The sequence below is a fragment of the Hyperoodon ampullatus genome (genome assembly GCF_949752795.1).
Source record: "Hyperoodon ampullatus genome assembly, chromosome: 11".
Classification (NCBI taxonomy): Eukaryota; Metazoa; Chordata; class Mammalia; order Artiodactyla; family Ziphiidae; genus Hyperoodon; species Hyperoodon ampullatus.
Genome location: NC_136924.1, coordinates 40,972,725 through 40,993,337, shown reverse-complemented (window position 1 = coordinate 40,993,337; position 20,613 = coordinate 40,972,725). Strand labels below are relative to the sequence as shown.

The window sequence follows — 20,613 nt, the reverse complement described above, 5'->3', positions numbered from 1 at the left end:
CTGGTATTTATACTTCCTATAACAGCCTTTATTTTTTTATTTTAGGGGGATGCTCAGAATATTGTTTTGATGATAGTCCTGTGAGTCGTTCTGCTTATATCACAGAGTTAGAAAAGATAGGCATAATAGTCAAAGCACGGAACTGTCTAGTTTTTCAGGTAAATAGCTTGTAGTATTTTATTTTATTCATGATTTTGAAAATATATCATTATATTTTATATGTTGGTGTGCTTAACTATTTTTAAAAGGGAACTGTGGAGTCAATTTCAGTGAAAAAACCCAAAGAAAGAACGCAGTTTTTTGAGGAAATCAGCACTTCAGGAGCGCTTATAAGAGAATATGAGGAAAAGAAAAGAAAGTTACAGAAAGCCGAAGAAGATGCACAGTTTAATTTTAATAAGAAAAAAAATGCAGCTGCAGAGCGTAAACATGCAAAATTAGAGAAGGAAGAGGTAAGGTGTCGTGATGTAACCAATTAAGTGTTGGATACAAAAACTTTTTGTGTTAGAATTGTAAGTATTGGTGTGAGGTTACTAAAAAGATTCTTTTAATAACATAAGACAAATAAAGCCCAATATTCATCAAAGATAAACTTTTTGATGTATTTTCCACTGTTTGGGTTTTTTTCTCCCAAATAGGCAGGACAACCTGCACTGCAAAGATGTCTGATTTTCCCAACTAAAATTAAACTTGAGGGATTTATATCTTACATTGCAGAGGCTCTCAAATTTTTGGATCTTGTCCTCTTATACTTTAAAAATTATTGAGGACCCCAAAGAGTTTCTGTTCATGTGGGTTGTATCTATTTATATGTATTGTATTTAAAATTAAAACTGAGACATTTAAAAAATATATTTTAATGATTAGTGTAAAAATAACAATAATAAACTCATTTCATATTAACATAAGTAACATTTTTATGAAAAATAACTGAGTTTTCTAAAACCAAATAATTAGATGAGTGGTATTGTTTTACCTTTTTATAATCTCCTTAATATCTGGCTTAATAGAAGACAGATGAATTCTCATATCTGCTTCTGTATTAAATCTTATCTGTGTTAAGACCTAGCAGCTTTACCCTTCATTGGCTTTTACAGCATCAGTGCAGATGTCAACACAGTGAAAAAGGCAAATAAAATCTGAGTATTATTATGAAACTAGTTTTGACCTAGCCCCATCAGGGACTCCGTGAAAGAGTGAAACTGTAAAACTCTAGGAGGCCATAGCCACACTTTGCGAATGCCATTCTGTGGTAGTTCTTTTTTTTTTTTTTTTTAATTAATTAATTAATTAATTAGTTTTTTGGCTGCGTTGGGTCTGCATTGCTGCACGCAGGCTTTCTCTAATTGTGGCAAGCGGGGGCTACTCTGCGTTGCAGTACTCAGGCTTCTCTTGCTGCGGGGCAAGGGCTCTAGGTGCGCGGGCTTCAATAGTTGTGGCTCATGGGCTTAGTTGCTCCGCGGCATGTGGGGGCTTCCTGGACCAGGGCTCAAACCCGTGTCCCCTGCCTTAGCAGGCGGATTCCCAACCGCTGCGCCACCAGGGAAGTCCCTCTTGATGCCCTTCACAGTGTCTAATGTAGTGCCTTGTATATTGTTGATAACTGTTTGCCTTTAGAGTAATCTTTTTCAAATACAAATCAGATTCTGTCTTTGTCTTGCATAAAACCTCTTCCAGAGCAGTGCTTCCCACTGCACGGAGAATCTAGTCTCCCTTTCCAGCCTGCTGATCTGCCCCTTGTTCACCTCTGAAGCTTTAACTTCCTCTACTCTCCTACCACATTGACCTTTATTATTTATTGGAAACACGCATGCTGCCTTCTATCCTGGAGCTTTTGCTATTTCCTCTCCCTAGATAGTTGTATGCCTGATTTTTTACATGGCTGGTACTCTCATTCAAGTTTTCATAAAAAAGCCATGTACTCAGGCAGGCATTTGCTGTCCACGCCCCCAATCTAAATTAGCATCCCTTCCCTGGTACTATTGCATTACTCTATTTTGTTTCTTTTGTAGCATTTTTAAAAAAAGATTTATTATTTATTTATTTATTTTGGCTGCGCCGGGTCTTAGTTGTGGCATGCAGGATCTTTTTTTTTTAGCTGTGGCACGTGGACTTATTAGTTGCAGCATGCATGCAGAATCTAGTTCCCCGACCAGAGATCGAACCTGGGCCCCCTGCATTGGGAGCATGGAGTCTTACCCACTGGACCACCAGGGAAGTCCCTATTTTGTAGCTTATTTTGCTGTATGAAATTATCTTGTGTATTATTTGTGTGCTTATTTAATCTCTGACTCCTCTTCTTCCCTCCCTACCCCATTAAAATAACTAGATTATAAACTTAAAAGAGCAGAGACTGTTTCGATCTTGTTTTCTACTATATTTCCAGTACATAGAAGAGGGCTTGGCACACAATAGGCAATTAATAAATATTTGAGGAAATAAATGAAAAGCGGATGTGTTCCTTATTAGTGATGTTTCTCTGTTCACATTTTTATATGTATGTGTATGTCCTTGGTTTTGTCAGTAGAAAGGGGTGGTGTTAAGTGAAAGTGAAGCTATAGCATGCATAATATACTCAAGCAGCTTACAGCGGTGTAGAATTGAAGACCTTTAAAAATTATAAGGACAGTTAGGGTAGTCCACCTTCCCAGTTATTTTTTACAACATCCTGGCAGATGGCCATTTACCCAGTACTTGGAATATTTCATTGATTAAGAGCTTTCCTCTTAAGGCAACACTTTCCTTTATTTCTTTATTAATAGCACAAATACTAAAGAAATTCTTCCATCTCACATATAAATTAGAACTTTAAAATAGTCCTATTCTATTCCTAGAAAAAATTACATCCTATAGAAGGAATTTTACTTGGAATCATTGAATTTAAAGTCTCTAGGGACCTTAAAAGTCATATAACTTCCTTCAGTTTACAAATGAGGAAGCTGATGTCAGACATGCTTGCCAAACTCTGAGGTCAAGACAAAAATGGGACAGGACTCGGTTAGTGGGTGGCCCTTCATGGTTCTTACCACCATACCACTGAGTGCATGAATATAAAATCCTTTACTGGGCTTCCCTGGTGGCGCAGCGGTTAAGAATCCGCCTGCCAGTGCAGGGGACACGGGTTCATTTCCTGGTCCGGGAAGATCCCACGTGCCACGGAGCAACTAAGCCCATGCGCCACAACTTCGGAGCCTGCGCTCTAGAGCCCGTGAGCCACAACTACTGAAGCCCGCATGCCTAGAGCCTGTGCTCCACAAAAAGAGAAGCCACCGAGATGAGAAGCCCGTGCACCACAATGAAGACCCAACTCAGCCAAAAATAAATAAAGAAAGAAATTTTAGAAATAAATAAAGTCCTTTACTGGTTTATTGTAGAAGCATATGCAGAAGCCTTCTCCAAATAATAGTACTTTTGGCAAGAATAACATTTGTTAATGATGTAAATAAAAATTCATTAGAGATCATTTGTTGGCACTCTAGTTGAGTTTATGAAAGGTCAATGTAAAATATACTCCCTTTTAACTGTTGTTGAATTGTACTGTTTTATAGGCAGAACGTTACCAGAGTCTCCTTGAAGAACTGAAAATAAACAAGATACAACTGCAGCTTTTCCAACTGTATCACAATGAGAAAAAAATATCTTTTCTAAACAGTGAGTTAGAGCGTGTGAATAAGGATTTGAGTGTTACAAAAGAGTCTCTTGCTAGTCATGAAAACATAGTTAAAGCCAAGAAGAAGGAACATGGAATGTTAAGCAGACAACTGCAACAAACAGAAAAAGAATTAAAGTGAGTTTTCAAAATAGTTATTAACAGTTGGATTTTATGTAGATTGATAGAAAAAATAAAAATATAAGTGACACTTCGAAAGTTGATCTTTTATATAAACTTTTTTACTTTGGAATACTTTTAGATATGTAGAAAAAATTCTAAAGATAGTACAGAGAGTTCCCGTATTCCCCACACTCAATTTCTCTCACTTACAACATCTTATACTTTTAGTATGATACACTTGTCAGAATTAATTAACCAATATTTATACATTATTATTAACTAAAGTCCGTACTTTATTCATATTTTTTTAGGTTTTACGTAATGTTCTTTTTCTGATCCAGTATACCATATTATATTTAGTCATCATGTCTTCTTAGGCTCCTCTTGGTTGTGACAGTTTCAGACTTCCCTTGTTTTTGATGTCCTTGACAGTTTTAAGAAGCTTTGGTCAGGTTTTTTGTAGAATGTATCTCAATTAAGATTTGTCTGTTAGTTTTCTCATAATTAGCGTTCATGGGTTTGGGGGAAGAAGACCACAGAGGTAAAATGCCATTATCATCACATTATATCAGGGGTGTCAGATATCATATATGAGGAATTCCCTGGCGGTCCAGTGGTTACAACTCTGCGCTCTCACTGCCGAGGGCCCTGTTCAATCCCTGGTCGGGGAACTAAAATCCCACAAGCTGCATGATGTGGACAATAAATAAATAAATAAAATAAAGTGGCTATACCAAAACTTTAAAAATATATATCATATATGTTATATGACATATCATCTATTTAAGATATCATAGTATCAGCATGACATCATTATTATTATTTTTTGTTTGTTTTGGCTGCACCACGCAGCATATAGGATCTTAGTTCCCCAATCAGGGATCAAACGCATGCCCCTGCATTGGGAGTGCAGAGTCTTAACCACTGGACCACCAGGGAAGTCCCATATCGTTATTGATGTTGACCTTTTCTTGCTTATCTGTAACCTCCTATTCCAACAGTGAGAAATCTGGGTTCCACAGTCTCCCATCCATTTGCTTAATTGTTCAGTTCCAGTAATCATGTATGGCAATATCAGAATTATTAATCCATATCCTTGTGGGAAGCAGCTTTATCAACTAGAGTACAAGGCTTATGTACAATCCCTTTTGCTTTTAGTTTTATGGACTCCACTCATTTCCAGAGTTACTTAGGTTAGCACGTTTCCTCCCACCCACTTCAATAAGGTTGTTTCATACATTTGTAATACAGATAGATCCTTCTGTCACATTCTACATTCTGTCTAGGATCCCTCGGCCTCCTAAGTGATTTTTTTTTTAATTTGATACATTAAGATTCACTCCTGGTGCTGTAAATTTCTGTAAGTTTTGACAAATGCATGATGTCGTATGTCCACCACTACAGTATCATACAGAGTAGTTTATCACTCTTAAAAAATTCCCCTGGGACTTCCCTGGTGGCGTGGTGGTTAAGAATCACCTGCCAACGCAGGGGACACAGGTTCGAGCCCTGATCCAGGAAGATCCCACATGCCTTAGAGCAACTAAGCCTGTGAGCCACAACTACTGAGCCTGCTCTCTAGAGCCTGCAAGCCACAACTGCTGGAGGCCACGTGTCTAGAGCCTGTGCTCTATAACAAAGAGAAGCCACCTCAATTAGAAGCCTGCACACTGCAACAAAGAGTAGCCTCCGCTCACCACAACTAGAGGAAGCCCGTGCACAGCAATGAAGACCCAACGCAGCCAAAAAATAAGTAAATAAGTAAATAAATAAATGTATTTAAAAAAAAAATTCCCCTGTGCGTCACCTATTTGGTTCTCCCCCGCCATCTGGTAACCACTGATCTGCTTATAGTCTCTGAAAGTCAATTTTTATTGTTTCTTTTTAAATGTATAATTTGATCAAAAGAACTTCTTCCCTTTATATACTATAAAATTAAATTTCCTCTAAAGCAAACTTTATTTTTCTTTTTAGATCTCTTGAAGCACTTTTAAATCAGAAGAGGCCTCAATACATTAAAGCTAAAGAAAACACTTCTCACCACCTCAAGAAGTTAGATGTGGCTAAGAAATCAATAAAGGACAGTGAAAAACAACGTTCTAAACAGGAAGATGACATAAAGGCCTTAGAGACAGAGCTGGCTGATTTAGATCGTGCATGGAGAAGTTTTGAAAAGCAGATTGAGGAAGAAATTTTACATAAAGGGCGAGACATTGAACTAGAAGCCAGTCAGGTGAAAAAGTTGACGTGGGAAATCATTTGTTTCTATTGTTTCAGCTTCTCTTTTTAATTAGAAAAAAATTAAAGGATGACCTCTCTTTCTGATATTTTAGGAGGTTTTCCTTAGAATTTAAATTATGAGGATTTAAATTTTTCAGCCTGTATGTAGAATCTAAATTTAATCTTTACAGTAGGCTATTTTTCCTTCATAAAATTAGATGGCATTATAACATTTATGAGTTAATTAAAGTCATAGAAAATACTTCAACAAGGTTACATGGTATCATTTTGCAATAAAAGGTAATTAAATTACATTCTTATGTTTCTAAGGTAATTATTTTTTTCCTCTCATGAATATTGTAAAAAAAGTCAGATAATACATGGCTTTGAAGAAACATGATCACTTAATTGACAGAAGGGAAATTGATTCCTTAAGATTATTTAAAATGTTAAGTGATTAATTAATATCCACTTAGTACATAAGATTTAATTATAAGTCAATAGTAGATATCCAAAAATTTATAATTGAGTTTTCAAACATTCCCTCAACTAAATTTGTCATTTATCTCTTTCATTAACCTTATATCACAATATATATACTAAAATAATTGTGACTGTATAAATAGAAAAATACACAATTTTCTCTGAACTCCTTTCTTTTTTAAGAATATTAATGAGTTAATGCTCTTTCTCTTTTAAGACTTTCTTACAGAGACCTTATAGAGTTGGTTTTGAATACCTTATTGATCTATCTAAACAGTTTTAAATAAGAAGACGTTCATTTTACGTTCATGCTATCTTAGCCAGAGAAAATGGCTAATTATGGTCTAATTTATATAAAACATAATTTTGATAAGTTTAATTACCTGCTAGTGAAGGATAACATATAAAGAATTTCCTCTCATGCTTCTTTAAGTGAGTTAGCAATGTTTAAATGCTCTTTATACAGCTGGATCAATACAAAGAACTTAAGGATCAAGTAAGAAAGAAAGTGGCTATAATGACCCAACAATTGGAAAAGCTGAAGTGGGAACAAAAGGCTGATGAAGAAAGACTGGCATTTGAAAAGAGGAGGCATGGGGAAGCTCAGGTACCTTGGTTTGGGCAGTAATGATTTAGAATTATTTTTCATGAAATTTTATTCCCTTTTTTATATTGGTTTTTCAGTATATAAATGGATTCACATCAGAGATAAGGAATTAATTAAATTTTCTGGATTACCTGTTAGGCTGCTTAGTATTATATCATTTAGGTGCTCTTTCATCGTCTAAGATATAAACAGACAGTGTCTTTATTCATATAGTCAGTAAGCATTTTATGTGCACCTGTATAATGATAGGTGTGGGCAGATGATATTGTCTGTTCTTACATGTAGGTTAGTCCAGTGAGGTTAGGAGGAGGGTTGATAAAGGAAAAAAACAAGTATCATAATGTAGGTGAAAAGTCATTTGGAAACATTAAGGACATAGCCCAAGAGGAGCTTAATAATCTACATGAGAGGTAACTATCAAGACAGCATTACAGTGTTCTGCCTTAGAGTAAGGCAGACCTGGCTTCCATCCAGTCTTGTCCTGTCACTGACCTGTGCTGGTATAAATAAATCATTTCACTTCTCTGAACTTTGATTTCTTAATTTGAACAATGAGGATAGGTATGTCATTTTTTATGGCTGAGTAACATTCCATTGTATATATAATGTACCACATCTTTATCCATTCATCTATTGATGGACACTTAGGTTGCTTCCATATCGGGGCTATTGTAAAAATTACTGCAGTGAACATGGGAGTGCATATATCTTTTTAAATTGTGTTTGTTTTCTTTGCATAAGTATTCAGGAGTGGTATTGCTGGATCATATGGGAGTTCAATTTTTAATTTTGTGAGAAATCTCCATAAGGTTTTCCATAGTGGCTGCACCAATTTACATTCCCACCAGCAGTAGGAGAGTTCACTTTTCTCCACATCCTCGCCAGCACTTGTTATTTTTCTTCTTTGTAATAGCCATTCTGACAGGGGTGAGGTGATATCTCATTGTGGTTTTGACTTGCATTTCCTGCTGACTAGTGATGTTGAGCATCTTTTCATGTGCCTGCTGGCTGTCTATATGTCTTCCTTGGAAAAATGTTCAGGTACCCTGCCCATTTTTTAATTAGGTCTTTCTTTTTGTATAAATTTATTTTATTTTATTTATTTTTGGCTGCATTGGGTCTTTGCTGCGTGCAGGCTTTCTCTAGTTGCAGCGAGTGGAGGCTACTCTTCATTGCGGTGCACAGGCTTCTCATTACAGTGGCTTCTGGTTGCGGAGCATGGGCTCTAGGGGTGCGGGCTTCAGTAGTTGTGGCATGTGGGCTCAGTAGTTGTGGCTCGTGGGCTATAGAGTGCAGGCTCAGTAGTTGTGGCACATGGGCTTAGTTGCTCCACAGCACGTGGGATCTTCCTGGACCAGGGAGCGAACCTGTGTCCCCTGCATTGGGAGGCAGCTTCTTAACCACTGCGCCACCAGGGAAGTCCAGGTCTTTTTTTTTATGTGGAGTTGTATGAGTTCTTTCTATGTTTTGAATGTTAACCCCTTATCATATATACTGTTTGCAAACATCTTCTCCCATTCAAAGCTGCTACCTCAGTTTAGGTCACTATAAACTTCCCTCTTAGAACTGCTTTTGCTGCATTCCATAGATTTTGGATCATTGTATTTTCATTTGTCTTGGTGTTTTTGTTAATTTCTTCTTTGATTTCTTCATCAATCCATTGGTTGTCTAGTAGCAATTGTTTAGTCTCCACATATTTGTGTTTTGGGCAGTTTTTTCCTTGTAGTTGATTTCTAGTCTCTGTTGTGGTCAGAAAAGATTCTTGATATGATTTTAGTTTTCTTAAATGTATTGTGACTTGCTTTGTGGCCTAGCATGCAATCTATCCTGGGGAATGTTCTAAGTGCACTTGAAAAGAATGTTTATTTTGCTGTTTGGGGATGAAATGTCATATATATATCTATTAATTTCATCTGATCTAATGTGCTGTTTAAGGCCAGTGTTTCCTTATTGATTTTCTGTCTGGATGAATTGTTCATTGATGTAACTGGAGTGTTGAAGTCTCCTCTTGTTTTTGTGTATCTGTCAATTTCTCCCTTTATGTCTGTTAATATTTGCTTTATGTATTTAGGTGCTCCTATGTTGGGTGCATATATACTTAAAATTGTTATATCTTCTTGTTGGTTTGATCCCTTTATCATTATATAATAATGCCCATCTTTGTTTTAAAGACTGTTTTGTCTGACATAAGTATTGCCACCTCAGCTTTCTTTTTGTTTCCATTTGCATGGAGTACCATATTCCATCCCCTCACTTTCAGTCTGTGTGTGTCTCTAGATCTGAAGTGAGTCTCCTGTAGGCAGCATATACATTTTTTAAAAATTCATTCAGTAACTCCATATCTTTTGATTGGAGCATTTAGTCCATTTACATTTAAAGTAATTACTGATAGGTATGTACTCATTGCCATTTTGTTCATTGTTTTTGGGTTGCTTTGTAATTATTTTTTTATTCCTTTCATCTTTTGTCCTCTTCCCTTGTGATTTCATAACTATTTTTAGTGTTATATTTGGATTCCTTTCCTCTTTTTTTGTGTGCATCTGTCATAGGCTTTTGGTTTGTGGTTACCATTGAGGTTCATATATAATATATGAACATATTATGTCATATGTAACATGTAATATATATGATTCATATATACATATGATTATTTTGATATCAAGTTCCATTGCATTTTAACAACCTCACATTTTTACTCCCTCTTTAAGTTTAATGGGGGTTTTTTGTTTGTTTGTTTGTTTTTTGTGGTATGCGGGCCTTTCACTGTTGTGGCCTCTCCCGTTGCGGAGCACAGGCTCCGGACGCGCAGGCTCAGCGGCCATGGCTCACGGGCCCAGCCGCTCCGCGGCATGTGGGATCTTCCCGGACCGGGACACGAACACGTGTCTCCTGCATCGGCAGGCGGACTCTCAACCACTGCGCCACCAGGGAAGCCCAAGTTTAATGTTTTTTTTGTTTTTGTTTTAAATAAATAAATACATTTATTTATTTATGGCTGTGTCAGGTCTCCTTCGTTGCTGCGCATGGGCTTTCTCTAGTTGCGGTGAGCGGGGGCTGCTCTTCATTGCTGTGTACAGGCTTCTGACTGCAGCGGCTTCTCTTGTTGCAGAGAACACGCTCTAGGCACATAGGCTTTAGTAGTTGTGGCTCGTGGACTGTAGAGCACAGGCTCAATAGTTGTGGCACACAGGCTTAGTTGCTCTGTGGCATGTGGGATCTTCCCAGACCAGGGCTCGAACCTGTGTCCCCTGCATTGGCAGGTAGATTCTTAACCACTGCGCCACCAGGGAAGTCCCAAGTTTAATGCTTTTGACATCATATTTTACATCTTTTTGTTCTGTATATCCTTTAACTACTTATTGTGGTTACAGATGATTTTACTACTTTTGTCGTTTAACCTTCCTACTAGCTTTATAAGTGGTTTATCTACTAACTTTACTGTAGGTTTGCCTTTACCAGTGAGATTTTTCTTTCCATAATTTTCAGATTTCTAGTTGTGGCCTTTTCTTTTCCATTTTGAAAAGTCCCTTTAACATTTCTTATAAAGCCAGTTCAGTGGTGCTGAGCTTTTAGCTTTTGCTTGTCTGTAAAACTCATTTTCACTCTTTCAAATTTGCATGATAGCCTTGCCTGGTAGAGTTTTGGTTGTAGGTTTTTCCCTTTCATCACTTAGAGTATATTGTGCTACTCCCTTCTGGTCTGCAAAGTTTCTGCTGAAAAGTCAGCTTATAGTCTTATGGGAGTTTCCTTATACATAACTAGTTGCTTTTCTTTTGCTACTTTTAAGAATCTCTCTTTATCTTTAATTTTTGCCATTTTAATTATACAGTGTGTTGGTATGGATCTCTTTGGGTTCATCTTGTTTAGCACTCTCTGTGCTTCCTGGACCTGGATGTTTGTTTGTTTCCCCTGGTTAGGGAAGTTTTAAGCTATTATCTCTTCAAATAAGTTCTCTGCCCCTTTTTCTCTCTCTTCTCCTTCTGGGACCCCTGTAATGCTAATGTTAGTACACTTGATATTGTCGCAGAGGTCTGTTAAACTATGCTCATTTTTTAAAATTCTTTTTTCTGTTCTGCTTGGGCAATTTCCAGTACTCTGTCTTCCAGATTGCTGATCTATTCCTCTGTATCATCTAATCTTCTCTTGATTCCTTCTAGTGAACTTTTTTTTTAAAATTTATTTTTGGCTGCATTGGGTCTTCATTACTGCACACGGGCTTTCTCTAGTTGCAGGGAGCAGGAGCTACTCTTCATTGCAGTGTGTGGGCTTCTCATTGCAGTGGCTTCTCTAGGCACATGGGCTTCAGTAGTTACAGCACATGGGCTCAGTAGTTGCGGCACATGGACTCTAGGGCACATGGGCTTCAGTAGTTCTGGCGCATGGCCTTCGTTGCTCTGCAGCATTTGGGATCTTCCGGGACCTGGGATCTTCCCAGACCAGGGATCAAATCTGTGTCCCCTGCATTGGTAGGCGGATTTTTAACCACTGCACCACAAGGGAAGTCCCCTAGTGAACTTTTTATTTCAGTTATTGTATTCTTTTTTTTTTTTTTTTTTTGTGGTACGCAGGCCTCTCACTGTTGTGGCCTCTCCCGTTGCAGAGCACAGGCTCCGGACGCGCAGGCTCAGCGGCCATGGCTCACGGGCCCGGGCGCTCCGCGGCATGTGGGATCTTCCCGGACCGCGGCACGAACCCGCGTCCCCTGCATCGGCAGGCGGACTCTCAACCACTGCGCCACCAGGGAAGCCCTCAGTTATTGTATTCTTAATCTGTTTGGTTCTTTTTTATATTTGCTAACTCTTTGTTGAAATTCTCATTGTTTTTGCCCATTCTTCTCCCTAGTTTGGTGAGCATCTTATGTTGAAATTCTCATGTTTGCCCATTCTTCTGCCTATTTTGGTGAGCATCTTTATGATCATTACCTTGGAGCATCTTTATGGGGTGGATTACTCCTCCTTATTTCCTTTAGTTCTTTTTCTGAGGTTTTGTCTTTCTATAAAAAAAAAAATTATTTATTTATTTGGTTGTGCTGGGTCTTAGTTGCTGCTTGCAGTCTCCTTAGTTGCAGCTTGCCAGGTCCTTAGTTGCAGCACATGGGCTCCTTAGTTGCAGCACATGGGCTTCTTAGTTGTGGCTTGAGGGCTCCTTAGTTGCAGCTTGCCGGCTCCTTATTTGCAGCATGTGAGCTCCTTAGTTGCAGCACATGGGCTCCTTTGTTGCAGCAGGCAGGCTCCTTTGTTGCAGCAGGCAGGCTCCTTAGTTACGGCATGTGAACTCTTGGTTGCGGCATGCATGTGGGATCTAGTTTCCTGACCAGGGATCGAACCCGGGCCCCCTGCATTGGGAGCGCGGAGTCTTAACCATTGCACCACCAGGGGAATCCCCTGAGGTTTTGTCTTAATCCTTTATTTGGAACATATTCCCCTGTCCTCTCATTTTACCTAATTCTCTGTGTGTATTTCTATGTTTTAGGTAGGTTGTTTTTGTTTCCTAATCTTAGAGAAGTAGCCTTACGTAGGAAATGTCCTATGAGGCCCAGCAGCACACTCCCCTCTGGTGCCCCCTGTGTGGGCTGCATGCACCCTTCTGTTGGCAGGGAGGTAACTACTTGGGCATGCTGGTAGGTGGGGCAGGCCCCTGGCCCTGTTGGCTGCAAGGCCCTACTTTGTGCAGTGGTTGTGGCTGTTGGAGGGTGAGATAGGCTTCCATGTGGTTGGCTGTGTGGCCTAAAGGGCGCAGAGCTGCTACTGGCCCACTAATAGGTGAGGCCAGGTCTTGCATGGCTAGCTGCACAGCCTGGGAGGGCCCAGGGCTGCTGCTGACTGCTGGTGGGTGGGGCCTGGACTCCACATGACCAGTGCAGGCCTGCTGGTGGGTGGTTTTAGGCTAGAGGGAGGATTCCAAAACAGTGCTTGCCAGCACTGGTGTTATCACAATAGAATGAGCTCCCCCAGATGGCTGCCACCAGCATATGTGTCCCCAGGAAGAATCCCAGTTGCCTCCTGCCTCTCCAGGAGGTTCTCCAAGATCAGCAAGTGGATCTGACCCAGGCTGCTTTCAAACTACCGCCTCTGTGCTGGGACTTAGAGCATATGAGATTTTGCATGCGCCCTTTAAGAGCAGAGTCTCTGTTTCCCACAGTCCTCTGGCTCTCTGGTATGTAAACCCTGCTCATTTTCAAAGCCAGATGTTCCGGGGGCTCACCTTCCTGGTGCAGAACCCCCGGGCTGGGGAGCCCGGTGTGGGGCTCTGACCCCTTGCTCTTTGGGGAGAACCTCTACGATCGTCATATTTCTTCTGTTAATGAGTCCCCAACCTGGGGGTATTGGTCCTGACTGTACCATGTTTCTGCCCTGCTCACCTGTCTCGTGGTTCCTTCTTTATATCTTTTTTTGTGGCAAATCTTTTCTGATAGTCTTCAGGTTTTTCTCATAGTTACTTTATAAGTAGTTGTAATTTTGGTATGCTCGTGGAAGGAGGTGAATTCAGGGTTTTCCTACTCCTCCACCTTGGCCATACCCTCTGTATTCTTATATCTTTAAATACCATCTGTTGTTGACTCCCAAGTTTGTATTTCTAGCTCACAACCTCATATATCCAGCTGCTTCCTCATCATCTTCATTCTGGGTATTGAATAGATATCTTAAACTTAAGTCCCAAACTGAACTTCTGCTCACACCCAAATGCACCCCAAACACAGTCTTTCCAATCTCTGATGATGACAGATCAGTCTTACTTGTTGATGAGGTCAAAAATCTTGGAGTCCATTTTTGACTCTTTTAGGAAACTGTGTTGGCTCCACCTTCAAAGTATACCAAAAATCTTACCACTTCTCTCCATTCCTGTTGCTACCACCATGGTCCAAGCCACCATCTTTTTGTTTTTTGTTTAGATCAGTGTAGTAGCCTGAAAGTTTTCTCTCTTGTGTCTCCTTCATAATAGTCTCAGCACAGCAGCCAAAGTGATGCTTTTAATATCTAAATCAGATCATGAAACTTGCTCTTTTTGAAGTCCTCTAGTGACTTCCCCTTGCACATAAAGTTTAAGTCAAAGTCCTTGAGTGCCCTACATAGACTTACCTGATTTGCTTGCCCCTTCCACTTCAATTTACCTCTTAAACTTCCTGTTTTTCTATTCTCCCTCTCATTCTCTGTGGTCTAGCTGTAATGGCCTCCTGGAACATATCAGACATGTTTCTGCCTTAGGGCCTTTGCACTGGCTGTTCCTCTGCTTGGAACATGCTTTCCCTACATTTCTTAATTTTTAACACTCTCATGTCCTGTAAGTCTTTGCTCAAATGTTGCCTTCTCAATGAGGCCTACTACCCTGACTACCCTATTTAAAATTGTAGTCCCCAGTGCACTTCTGCTCCCGTTACCCTAGCTCTGTTTTTCCCAGTGTTTATCTCCTAACATACTGTTTAATTTGCATATTGTTTGTCTACTGTCCCTCTCTAGAATGTAAACTGCACAAGAGCAGGGATGTTTGTTTTGTTCACTGGTACATCTCAAGCACCTAGAATAGTTCCTGATCTAGAGCAGATAATAAGTATTTGTTGGATTAATGAATTTTACAAATGAAGGTATCAAGGCACGAGATAGTTAACTTGACTGAACTAGTAAGTGGAGGAACTGGGATTTGATTCTAAACACTTTGTCTCCAGAATGAACCTTCTTAATCCTACACTGTATGCCTCTCATTGTAGTCTCTTTGTGAGTTGGCAGATGAAAATACAAACAAATATGAAGGGTACTATATGATAATATACTTATATATTGATAATCATATGAGTAGAAGAGAGGACATTTTGTGGAAGGAGAAAAATGTATAACATATCAGTAATTACTTTTAAAACACTGGTATAATTTGTATCACATTATAAAATTATACACTGATTTCTGCAAATACACTGATTTCTCATTGCATATTTTTACCTCTGTGCATGCTGATTTTGGAAAAACCTACTCATCATTACATGTTCAATTCAACAGTTATCCACACCACAGAGTCTTCCCTGGTTTGCCTTTTCTCCCCACCCCACCAAAAAAAACCCTGAAAAATAGTTTCTTCCTCATCTAATCACCCATTGTTCTTAATCTGTTTCTGTCTAAGGGCTTTTATCAGATTGGAGGAAAAGTACAGTTAATGGTATAGCTCTACTAGACTGGAAGCTTCTTAAAGGCAGGATTCGTAATAGTGTCCTATTGTAAGTCCCATGTACTTGGTAGATGTCGGTAAGTGTTGATTGAATCTCTGTTGTCTTTTGAATAGAAAAACACTGACAGAAGAAATAACATATCAGTGTGGAAAGAGATGAAAAAATCTGCACTCATACTTGGTTTCCCACAGGACTGGTGGTTCCCAGGTGGAAAGGGCTATAACTTTCCACAGATCCAAGATCACTAGAGGCTGGGCAGGGGTTGGTTTTTCTAGACAACTAGCATGATCAGCTGGCATCTTGAATCCAGAATGCCTGGTGTCAAGGCAGTCTGATTATCCCCCATGACGTGTCCAACGGAGCATCCAGGCCCTGACACAAGCCCTGGGACTGGCCAGAGTAAAGGCAGAGGCAGGTGTTTCCAGTTGACTAAACTTGGTCCTTGATGTTAGCTAATCTTGTTCCTGTCTCTTTGCATGGAATTCTTCTTTTTAAATTTTATTTATTTATTTTTGGCTGCATTGGGTCTTCATTGCTGCATGCAGGCTTTCTCTAGTTGTGGTGAGTGGGGGCAACTCTTTGTTGCGGTGCACGGGCTTCTTATTGCGGTGGCTTCTCTTGTTGTGGAACACGGGCTCTAGGCGTGTGGGCTCAGTAGTTGTGGCACGTGGGCTCAGTAGTTGTGGCACGTGGGCTCTAGAGCGCAGGCTTAGTAGTTGTGGCACAAGGGCTTAGTTGCTCCGCGGCATGTGGGATATTCCCAGACCAGGGCTTGAACCCGTGTCCCCTGCATTGTAACCACTGGACCACCAGGGAAGCCTGAATGGAATTCTTAAGTGAGATAACAGAATTTCAATATGGGGACTCTAATTTCAAAATGTGAGAGTCCCTGGAGAAAAGGAATTGTATCTTAATCATTTTTATAGCTGTTGGCACCTAGCATAGTAGATGTTTGTTCAGTGAATTTCTGTGATAAATGAGTAAAATGAGATCATTAACTTCATGGTATATTTTATCCTTTACCACTTGAAAACTGGTATTTCTTCTCTTTTTTGCTGTTGTATACTGAAAAAGAATTGTGTTTTTTACTTTTGTGCACTCCTGGTTTTAGATCACTTAGTAATGGAGTAAGACAGATTAATCTTGCTATAACGCACAGGATGAATTAGACAGGAAGAATGTTAAAGATAAGAAACGAATTGGAGACGACCACAGTCCTTGGACTTAGTGATAAGGTGAATGGAGCAAGACTTGTGAAATCCTCCTTCCACAAGCCTATAGTTGCCTCATAGATTCCTATACAATTATAGTACTGAGCCACTCTGTTGGAATTACTTATTTGTCTGTTTCTCCCACCAAACCTTAGTCCTTGAGAGCAGGGACTCTATCTTGTTCATTGTTATATCTGTAGTTCCTAGCACATGGTAGCCAGTGAATAAATATTTATTGAATAAGTTAGTTTGAGAGAGAGATAAGAACTGTATATAGATATTTGAAAATAATCCCCCTGGGGTTTGAAGTTACCAAAGTAAACTTGCTGGAGATCAGTTATCTCCAGCCAGGACATAAATGATGGAGCCAGGATTTGAACCCTGAGTCTTGAAACCTCAAAGCTCTGTACCATATTGCCTTTTCAAAGTTAAAATGTGCTCTTAAAAGAATTTTCATATGGTTATATATATTTCACATTTAGAACAATGTATGCTGTTATAGTACGTTCTGGGCATATAGTGAAAAGTAATCAATTTTGTTTGGATTTGCTGTAATTGATTTCAGATTTCATTTCCTATTTTAGGAAAATCTAAAACAAGTAAAAGAACAAATAGAAGATCATAAAAAGCGAATAGAGAAGTTGGAGGAGTATACAAAAACATGCATGTAAGTATAGTAAAAACAAATTCCTTGCAGCTTTCTTGTATCTCAGGGGTCTCAATATTTGTGGTATAGTCATCAGATGAATGCTTCCACTATCATGATGTTCTTAGTCCTCCATTGTTTTTTTTTTTTTTGCTTTATTTTTTATTTTTTTTGCTTTATAACAAATTTAATCAGTTATACATATACATATGTTCCCATATCCCCTCCCTTTTGCGTCTCCCTCCCACCCTCCCTATCCCACCCCTCCAGGCAGTCACAAAGCACCGAGCTGATCTCCCTGTGCTATGCGGCTGCTTCCCACTAGCTATCTACCTTACGTTTGGTAGTGTACATATGTCCATGCCGCTCTTTCACTTTGTCACAGCTTACCCTTCCCCCTCCCCATATCCTCAAGTCCATTCTCTAGTAGGTCTGTGTCTTTATTCCTGTCTTACCCCTATGTTCTTCATGACATTTTTTTTTCTTAAATTCCATATATATGTGTCAGCATACAGTATTTGTCTTTCTCTTTCTGACTTACTTCACTCTGTATGACAGACTCTAGGTCCATCCACCTCATTACAAATAGCTCAATTTCATTTCTTTTTATGGCTGAGTAATATTCCATTGTATATATGTGCCACATCTTCTTTACCCATTCATCCGATGATGGACACTTAGGTGGTTTCCATCTCTGGGCTATTGTAAATAGGGCTGCTATGAACATTTTGGTACATGTCTCTTTTTGAATTATGGTTTTCTCAGGGTATATGCCCAGTAGTGGGATTGCTGGGTCATATGGTAGTTCTATTTGTAGTTTTTTAAGGAACCTCCATACCATTCTCCATAGTGGCTGTACCAATTCACATTCCCACCAGCAGTGCAAGAGTGTTCCCTTTTTTCCACACCCTCTCCAGCATTTATTGTTTCTACATTTTTTGATGATGGCCATTCTGACTGGTGTGAGATGATATCTCATTGTAGTTTTGATTTGCATTTCTCTAATGAGTAAAGATGTTGAGCATCCTTTCATGTGTTTGTTGGCAGTCTGTATATCTTCTGTGGAGAAATGTCTATTTAGGTCTTCTGCCCATTTTTGGATTGGGCTGTTTGTTTTTTTGTTATTGAGCTGCATGAGCTGCTTATAAATTTTGGAGATTAATCCTTTGTCAGTTGCTTCATTTGCAAATATTTTCTCCCATTCTGAGGGTTGTCTTTTGGTCTTGTTTATGGTTTCCTTTGCTGTGCAAAAGCTTTTAAGTTTCATTAGGTCCCATGTGTTTATTTTTGTCTTTATTTCCATTTCTCTAGGAGGTGGGTCAAAAAGGATCTTGCTGTGATTTATGTCATAGAGTGTTCTGCCTATGTTTTCCTCTAAGAGTTTGATAGTGTCTGGCCTTACATTTAGGTCTTTAATCCATTTTGAGCTTATTTTTGTGTATGGTGTTAGGGAGTGATCTAATCTCATACTTTTACATGTCCCTATCCAGTTTTCCCAGCACCACTTATTGAAGAGACTGTCCTTTCTCCACTGTACATTCCTGCCTCCTTTATCAAAGATAAGGTGACCATATGTCCGTGGGTTTATCTCTCGGCTTTCTATCCTGTTCCATTGATCTATCTTTCTGTTTTTGTGCCAGTACCATACTGTCTTGATTACTGTAGCTTTGTAGTATAGTCTGAAGTCAGGGAGCCTGATTCCTCTAGCTCCATTTTTCGTTCTCAAGATTGCTTTGGCTATTCGGGGTCTTTTGTGTTTCCATACAAATTGTGACATTTTTTGTTCTAGTTCTGTGAAAACTCCATTGTTTTTTTATTTCATTGTAGATAATTAAAAATTATCCTTGACCACTAAGGTTTAAGTTTTGAAAATATAAATGTTTAACAGTGGTGAAACTTAAAACTCTCTTTTGATATCGATATTTTATAATAAAAGTATGTCATGAAAGCTAGCACCACCTAAGTATTCTACCACGAAGTAATTTCTTTTTAATTGGCATTTACTTACCATTAAGCTTATGATGATTGCTCTGGTTATAGTGACCTATCCTTTCTTTTTCAGAATCCAGAAATATGTATTTTTTGGATCAAGAAAGAATGATTAAAATATCTTTTGCCCATGTTTGATGCTAAGTTTATTATATTGTATTTTTCATCGTTTAAAATTGATAGAGCATTATTCCATTCCCCTGCAATGCCAGACTAGAGTATACTGTATCTTGTAATTCCTAAATTTGGGGTTTTCTTTTTGCTGTATAATGTATTATTGTTACTGTTGTGTAGGAATTGCTTGAAAGAGAAAAAACAGCAAGAGGAAACTCTAGTGGATGAAATTGAAAAAACAAAATCAAGAATGTCTGAAGTTAATGAAGAGCTGAATCTTATTAGAAGTGAACTGCAGAATGCTGGAATTGATAGCCATGAGGGAAAACGTCAGCAAAAGAGAGCAGAGGTTCTGGAACACCTTAAAAGACTTTACCCAGATTCTGTGGTAATTGAAATAAAAAGGCTAAGCTTTCTTATTTGGGATTAAAAATTTGCCATTAATAGGAAGTAATATTATTTCAGAAATCTATAAGATTGTGTTTTATTATTTATATTTAAAACATAATAGTAAATAACTGAGGTAAAATGTAAATAACTCCCAGTAATGTCTATAGATAAGTAATTATTGGGGAGAAACATTGACATGAACACATTACCCAGAAAGTCCAGGTATGGCCAACATCCCCAAAGGACACAGGTGCATGAAATAGTCTGTCGCCCATAGACACATGTCCTCAAACCTCATTTTCTTCATGATTTCAGGTTTTTTTAAATACTTTTTTCAGTAGACATTGTTGGCATACTTTTGAAACGGTGAATTTTTATTCTCCAAATGTGACTGCTATCCAGTATTACTAGTGTATTTTATTAGCCCCAGTACAGCAATATCTACTAACCTGTTGCTTGGGGAGTCAGCCTCACAGAATTGTTTCCTTTGGAATTGGGGTCTGGCATCTCACTCTCTTGTCACTGACACCAGTGTACCCTGTGTTAACCGCTTGCACTCTTTGGAAACACCTGTCCATTGGCCTGCATGATACTATGTTGGTTTTCCTCCTGTCTCTCTGGCCTCCCATCTTCGTTTCCTTTACAGCATCCTTTTTGCCTTTCTGACTCTTAAGTGTTAGTCTTAACTTCTAGACAATGATGGAGGAATAAGGCTGGGTCACAGAATTCTTCCCCTAATACCAAGGAAAATGACAAAAACTAGTGAGAAACTAGTTCAACAACCAAAAGAGGAAGGGGCTCATACATCATGCTATAACCTTCAGAAAATGGTAATAGTCCAGAATTTCTTAAAAAAGATTGAAGTATAGCATTGCTTGTTCTTAATTCTGCAGAAGGCAAACTGATAAATCAATTCATTCCTGAGAATTCTCATTTATTATCCCTTAATCTAGAAAGAAGCAAACTCATATGTTCGTTTCCTTTAGAGTAAAAATTATCACTAAAATAGAATCAGAGAACATG

General features: G+C 38.8%; 1 protein-coding gene across 2 annotated transcripts in view; it reads left to right on the top strand.

Moving 5' to 3' along the window:
- The window catches only part of SMC1B (structural maintenance of chromosomes 1B), a gene marked incomplete at its 5' end in the record, with an annotated part of 87,782 nt that overhangs the window by 21,436 nt on the left and 45,733 nt on the right, over window positions 1-20,613 (top strand). For both annotated transcript variants that reach the window (XM_079715359.1, XM_079715358.1), the window contains 7 exons: window positions 46-158; window positions 249-452; window positions 3,549-3,787; window positions 5,747-6,005; window positions 6,942-7,082; window positions 17,036-17,118; window positions 19,381-19,588. In XM_079715359.1, coding sequence (XP_079571485.1) covers window positions 46-158; window positions 249-452; window positions 3,549-3,787; window positions 5,747-6,005; window positions 6,942-7,082; window positions 17,036-17,118; window positions 19,381-19,588 — 1,247 coding nt within the window. The remainder of the gene's footprint in view (window positions 1-45; window positions 159-248; window positions 453-3,548; window positions 3,788-5,746; window positions 6,006-6,941; window positions 7,083-17,035; window positions 17,119-19,380; window positions 19,589-20,613) is intronic.